Below are 7,453 nucleotides of genomic sequence, written 5' to 3' on the forward strand. Positions count from 1 at the left end.
CCTGTCTCCAATGTCCACCCTCATCATTCCCTGGGGATCTTTCTACTCCCCTCCCCTGCTATTCCGCTGCAAGCCCCCACCCCCACCCCCCAGTGCCTTGCCTCGGCATGGCGGGGTCAGATCAGGCGCAATTTAAACACTGGTTCTTAAGAGAGGTTGATAACTTATTCATAAGATCTATAAAATTCAGACCAATTTTGAGAATGATGAGGACAACAAATGTACATATGTGTTTGACACAATGGATGTATGTATGGATTGTGTTAAGAATTGTACGAGCCCCCATTAAAATAATAAAAAAAAATTCAGACCAATTACAACAAAAATAAGGAATAAATTTCTTATTAAGATAAAAATGCAAAAGAAAAAAAGATGAAAATGCTTTCGTTTTGTGACAAATAACAAAAATTGGAGACCCTTCAAAATAAACTAATCAGAGAGAATGAAAGGTGAATCAGACAATGCAAACATTAATAAAGCAGAGGTTTATCTATTAAACAGAATTTAATTAAAGATAAAATATTAGCACTTTCATAAATACATACTCATCTTTTAATTCATTGTTTTGGTTTCCTATGTTCAATTTAAGAGATTACAGAAGTTAGACTTAGAAATCAGGTTGAGATAATGATAAGGTTCACTTGAATCAAGAATATGAGACCACTTACCCCAACAGAAATACTACAATGCATAATTGTTTATACTTAACAGAAAACGTTGTTTCTTGAGAGTTTTAAACTTTTTTTTTCAATATTTGACATAGAATTTTATATGCATTGGTTTCAGTTAATGTTTGTACTTGATGATGATGGGAATGACACTTGTAGTTAAATGATGAAACATTGAGTAGCTCTGGCAAGAAAAACAAATTGTTTTGTATAGCTAATTCTAATGATTTCTTTTTGGTCTAGATATTTAATGACTCACCTGTGAATAATCAGTCAGAATATTCACACGTTCCATCTAATAAATGTTTACAGAATTTAATGCGATTCAGGTAAATTTTAAAAATAAGAAAATTTTCATTTTAAATGATTTATGAATATCAGCTCAACAAATAATATAAAATTTATACTTATTGTGTTTCAGATTAACACCACAGAAACAACAGTGGTTTGAAAAAGAAGATGCAGGTATTTTCTGTTCATATTTTCCTTAAGTGTGTATGCATTAAAAAGAAGTGGGGAACTGGGAAGGTGATGATGAGTACAAGAATGAAACTGATTGTTGTGATGATTGTATAACTCTTCTTGATATGATCAAAATTGTATGATGTGTGAATTATATGCCAATAAAACTGTTGGAAAAAATAGAACAAGACAATAAGAGGTTTAACGACCTGTTGAATGTAAAACCGACCATTTGCTCTGTAAAACTTCACCTAATTCACAATGAAGTTTTTTTCCCACTTTATTATTATTTTCTTTTAATCAGAAGTGTTTTTTTTAAGTGAGGGTAACACCTTATATCAGGTTTCTATACTACTTAAATAAATTTTTTAGAATCTTTGTATTTCTGGTTAACTGACCACGCATGCCTAGTTTTTACATACATTTTCTCTAAATGTAAGAAAAAATATGTGTAAGAAATTTGGAAAACAGAAAAATAAATGAAACAAAAATACAACTACTCTTAACTACTAATATATATTCTAAGTCTTTTTTCTATGCATGTGTATACTTTGTTCTTTTCCCTACTATATGTATTTTTTTGAATCATTTTATTGGGGGTTCGTACACTTCTTATCACAATCCATACATATATCCATTGTGTCAAGCACATGTGTACATTTGTTGCCATCATCATTCTCAAAACTTTTGCCTGCTACTTGAGCCCTTAATATCGGCTCATTTTTCCCCGTTCCTCCCCCCTCCTCCCTCCCTCATGAACCCTTCATAATTAATAAATTATTATTTTATATGTATTTTTTGTATCCTGATTTTTTCCCACTTGATATACTATTGAGGGCCTTTCCCTAAGTTATTAGATATTAAAATATTTTCTGTATAGTGACTGTAATTGTGTTCCATTGTGTGGCTATGCAGTAGTATACTTAGCTATTCTCGCACATTGGATATTTTATTCTGGGGTTTTTCTTTTTGCTATGATAAATGATGCTATTGTTCTCTTAACTGAAACTATTTTCTTTGAATAAATTAGAAGAAGGGTCACAGAATATACAGATATCCCCTGCTTCTCAAAAATTTGCCTCAGACTACTTCACTTTAATGAAAGGTCTATATTAACTCCTGTCTTTGTAAATAGAAAGAAATCCACAGAAGATTTCCCCTTTAAAGAAAAGGGGGGAAAAGTGAAGCTAGCATTCAGTGTTGGTTTTGTAGTGAACACTTGAAGAGGCAGTGAGCATGGCATAACAAACTTCTTCCCTGGGAACTATATATCATACAGACATAATTTCTACTTTATAGAGACTGTTTTATCATATCATTCCTGCTTTTACTATACATTGATGTTATTTTAGGATTCATGTATTCTTTTTGGCCTAAGAACGCTCGCAAAATTTTCCCATATAAACTAGTAGTAGTTGCTTCTTGGCTTTATGCCATTTTAGCATACAGAAGTTTGCTAAAGACTGTTTCATAAGACCGTTGTACTTTCAGATAGTGGGGGAAACCAGTATATGTACATGTTTGTTATTGTAGAAAAAAATGGAAGACACATATACCCAATATCTCTTAATTCTCCTAGTGATACATATACCTAGAAAAATATATGTACATATATAAAGTGATAAATGTAAAAAAGTTAATATCATTGTTAGCTTGTGATAACTTTGAACCAGCAACATCCCAAATGCCTACTTGTGACAGAATATCTTGTGTTGATTTAGTGAAATAGTTTATGTAAGTAAGACAAATGAACTAAACTGTGCAACAATATGGATTAATCTCCTAAATATAGGCTAGTAAAACAAAATGGCATGATAGTACATAAAAGACATAAAAGCCCACTGCCACTGAGTCTAGTACAACTCATAGTGACCCTATAAAGGGTTTCCAAGACTGTAAATCTTTACAGGAGCAGATAGCTTCATGTTTCTCTTGTGTGGCTGATAGATTTGAACTGCTGACATGGTTAGCTATATTATTTCATCATACAATATTTAAGAGCATTTAAAAAACTATTGTGTAGGAATGCTTATGTAGGTGATAACACTAGTGAAGATAGTTACCTTTGAGTAGGAGGATATGGGGCCTCATGGATACTCCTAGTGTTCAATTTCTTTACCTGTGTGGTGGTTTCATAGGTGTTATCTTTTCATATATCTCAATCTCCTATCTATTTCTATTGGCCTAAAGTATATTAAATGTTTTGTGGGTTAAAAAAACAGTCAAACGTTGTAGTTTCATATGTTGCAAGAAATATGTTTTATTTTAAATAAGACAAATTTTTTCTCATAAAACAAACAGATGCTGAATGTGGAGAGAAATGGACATCAAGACAATTAAGAGAGGCAGAATGTACTTCATGTGTAAGTTAAATGCTTGGGTTCTAATTTCTAAGCAAAACATCAACTTAGTAAATTCTGTTTCCATTAAAATTTTAGATTTAATACAGTAAAGACTGTACTAGAACTAGAAATTAATAGCTTGTTAAGTTGTTAGGGTGATGAGAGATTTTATCTCTTAAAACAATTTAGATAACAAAGCCACAGATGTTTACATGAAAACATGCAAAAAGAATGATCATTAAGTGATAATATACATTGAGACTGCAACTAAATTATACCACATAAAAGTTTTACTTAATGAAACGAATGATTTTCTATGGCAATTCAAGATCAGTGATTGCAACAAACATATTGAAAATGTTTTATAATAGCAAAAAGCTTTCATTATGATAGATGAAGACAATGTAGGAGAGTAAGTAAAAATATAATTCTACCTAGGGTTCCAATTCTTACATGTATGGGCTTATTCCAAACAAAATGTGTTTAAACATGTCTCTCTAATCTGTGGATGACTGTAGACAAGTTCTCTCTCAGTACTACACTTGATTTAGCCTCATTAAGGTGCCTTAAAAAAACAAAACAAAAAAAAGAACAGTGTCTTCTAAGCAGATACGGGGGGCAATTGAACTCAAAGCAGAAGGATCAGCTCAAGAGGTTATGGCAACTCTTTGGGGATATTACAATAAGAGTTATCTTGATAAATTTTCTCTAAGGACACAGGGCAATGACAGGGGCTTATTATGGAGATTTTAAAAGCAAATTGGAAACAGTGTTAATGAAAAAGTAGCCAAGAAAATGGCACCTTGTTTTGGTTCTTTCAATCATGGCAACACACCTTTTCTTTGAGAATCTCAATTCCATAGGGAAACTTCTACACTACAGCCCTGACTTTGCCCAGATTTCTTATTTTCAGGGTCCCCAAATGGGTGGTCTCCATTGAATTCTTTCTGAACATTACCAAGGATGTAGATAATCTTGCCCTCACGCCGAGTACCTTAGAAATAGATTGCCTCCACTCCTTTCCAGCCAACCCAAGGAAGGGAAGTCTATTTCTTAGGGGTTTGCCTGGGTATGTCCTTGATGGAGTTCACCATACTGGGGAGAGTACAGACAGTTGAAAAGTCATGAATCATGGCTTATCAATCTCTCGCTGATTGCCTTAGTGGGAAGGCCCTGGACCAATCTTGTAAGCCCTTCTACCTAATAATTTGTTATTCCTAGTCATGGTCCTGTTTCTGCTTCTGTAGTTCCACCTGCAACTGTGGTGTATTGATCTGCCACCAATCATGAATTTGTGACAGTTCCCTTTGTTCCATGCCTTATTTATCTAGCTTCTCAATTGCAAATCCTCCAATTCCATTTTAACCTTGTGCTAATGACCTCATCCGAAGGATAGATCTGTGCTTTTGTGTTGTCTTTATCTCATTAGGATTTAATAAATGTTCTCCTTAAATCATATATTTAAAAAATGGGGCTCTTTTTTGTACACTAAAACATTAGGAAAAAGGATAGACTATCTGCTTCTGAAGAATTAGCCACTAAAAACCTTATGAATAACAGCAGTATATGTCTGACATAGAGCTGGAAGAGAAGCCACTCATGTTCAAAGGTATTCAAAATACAACTGGGGAAAAGATACATCCTCAAAGTAGAGTTGATTTTAATGATATGGACAAACTGTGTTTCCAGGACCTTTATTTTTTATATAGGACATTCTTCAAAATGAGAAGAAACAACTACAAACATGTTAATAATCAGAACGTGGAATTATGAAATATGAATCTAGGAAAATGAAAGTTGTTGGAAGTGAAATGGAATACACAAAGATATCTTAGACATTAGAGAGCTGAAACTGACTAGTATTAGCCATTCTGAATAGATAACCATATAGCTTTCTATGTTGGAAATGACAAACAAAAGTAATGACTTTTGTATCATAGAAAAGAATTATTTCAATATTTATCTTGAAATGTAACACTATCTGTGATAGGATAATACCTATGAGGGGGGTGCTCCTCCAAAATGGGAAAAAAGCTCCGCCTAGCAGAGCCTTTGTAGTACACATTTTTCCTGCTAGTTGAGCATCAAGCAACTCACTCTGAGTTAGTGCATCCAGTGGTGTCACCTAGGAAGGTTCTCCCTGATCACATTGAATTTTTTCATAAAAATGGTTTCACTTGTCTGGGGGACTTAAAGGCTTGAAGGTAAACAAGTGGCCATCTAGCTCAGAAGCAACAAAGCCCACATGGAAGAAGCACACCAGCCTGTCATCACGAGGTGTGCTGAAGGGATCAGGTGTCAGGCATCATCAGAACAAAAAATCATATCACTGTGAATGAGGGGGAGTGCAGAGTGGGGACCCAAAGCCCATCTGTAGGTAACTGGACATCCCCTTACCGAAGGGTTGCGGGAGGAGATGAGCCAGTCAGGGTGTAGTGTAGCAACAATGAAACATACAACTTAACTCTAGTTCTGAAACGCTTCCTCCCCACCCACTATCATTATCCCAGTTATACCTTACAAAACTGGCTAGACCAAAGGATGTACACTGGTACAGATAGGAACTGGAAACACAGGGAATCCAGGATGGATGATCCCTTCAGGACCAGTGGTGAGAGTGGCGATACCAGGAGGGTTGGGTAGAAAGGGGGAACCGATTACAGGGGTCTACATATAACCTCCTCCCTGGGGGACGGACAACAGAAAAGTGGGTGAAGGGAGACATCGGGCAGTGTAAGATATGACAAAATAATAATTTATAAATTATCAAGGGTTCATGAGGGAGGAGGGAGCGGAGAGGGATGGGGAAAAATGAGGAGCTAATGCTGGGGGCTTACGTGGAGAGTAAGTGTTTTGAGAATGATGAGGGTAATGAATGTACAAATGTGCTTGACACAATTGATGTATGTATGGATTGTGATAAGAGTTGTATGAGCCCCCAAGAAAATTATTTTAAAAACCCGGTTTTGCTTGAACCTCGTTTTTTGTCATGGCTGTTTTAAGAGAACAGCATGTGCTGTGTGAGATTTTGTTCTTTTTCCTCTGGAAAAATGCCACAGAAACTGTTGTGATGTTGAACACAGCTTACAAGGACAGCACTATGGGAAAAACTCAAGTGTGCAAGTGGTTTTCGTGTTTCAAAAAAGATGAAATGTTGATTGATGACAAACATCGTCTGGACATCCGTCAACTTCCCGAACTGATGAAAATGTCAACTAGTAGTACATTTGGAGTTTATTACACCAGGTCAGACTGTTAATCAAGCTTTCTATTTAGAAGTTCTGAAAAGATAGCATAACTGTGCGACAAAAGAAAAGGCCTTATATGTGGCAAATGGAGGATTGGTTTTGCTACCATAACAATGCACCTGGTCCCGCAGCCATCTCAGTGTGTCATTTTTGGCGAAAAACAACATTATTTTCTTGGCCCATTTACCTTGCTCACCTGACCTCGCTCAGTGCAACTTCTTTTTGTTTCCCTGAATGCAGAGAATCAAGAAAGGACGGCAAGTTGACAAAGTAGAAGAAGTGAAGAAAAAAATAAGGGAGGTTCTGTCAGCCATTCAAACATGCTTTTGAAAAATGTTCACAAGAATGGAATCTCAGATTTGACAAATGTATTACCGTATATACGTGTGTATAAGCTGAGTTTTGCAACACATTTTAAATGCAGTTTTTGTAGTAAAATTAGGTGCCTTGGCTGATATTTGGGTAGGCTTATACTTGAGTATATATGGTAAGTGTAATGGAGAGTACTTTGAAAAGGGCATTTATAGAGGTCTAGATAAAGACATGTACGTATGCAAATATATTTATACGAGGATGGGGAAATAGATCTATGAGCCTACATTTATAGGTTTAGTATTAAGGTAGTAGAAGGACATTGGGCCTCCACTTAAGTACTCCCTCAACGCAAGAATACTTTCTTCTATTAAATTGGCATTCTATGATGCTCACCTTCCCGACACAACTGCTGAAGACA

General features: G+C 35.4%; 1 protein-coding gene across 1 annotated transcript in view; it reads left to right on the forward strand.

Annotated features, from left to right (window-relative positions):
* The window catches only part of CUNH14orf39 (chromosome unknown C14orf39 homolog), a 56,581-nt gene that overhangs the window by 32,564 nt on the left and 16,564 nt on the right, over positions 1 to 7,453 (forward strand). Inside the window, exons 11-13 of the mRNA XM_004698628.1 lie at positions 912 to 997; positions 1,090 to 1,133; positions 3,432 to 3,493. Of these exons, the coding sequence (XP_004698685.1) occupies positions 912 to 997; positions 1,090 to 1,133; positions 3,432 to 3,493 (192 nt within the window). The remainder of the gene's footprint in view (positions 1 to 911; positions 998 to 1,089; positions 1,134 to 3,431; positions 3,494 to 7,453) is intronic.

This window comes from Echinops telfairi, unplaced genomic scaffold (assembly GCF_000313985.2).
Source record: "Echinops telfairi isolate 266 unplaced genomic scaffold, ASM31398v2 ScPeMD7_18;HRSCAF=68, whole genome shotgun sequence".
Lineage (NCBI taxonomy): Eukaryota > Metazoa > Chordata > Mammalia > Afrosoricida > Tenrecidae > Echinops > Echinops telfairi.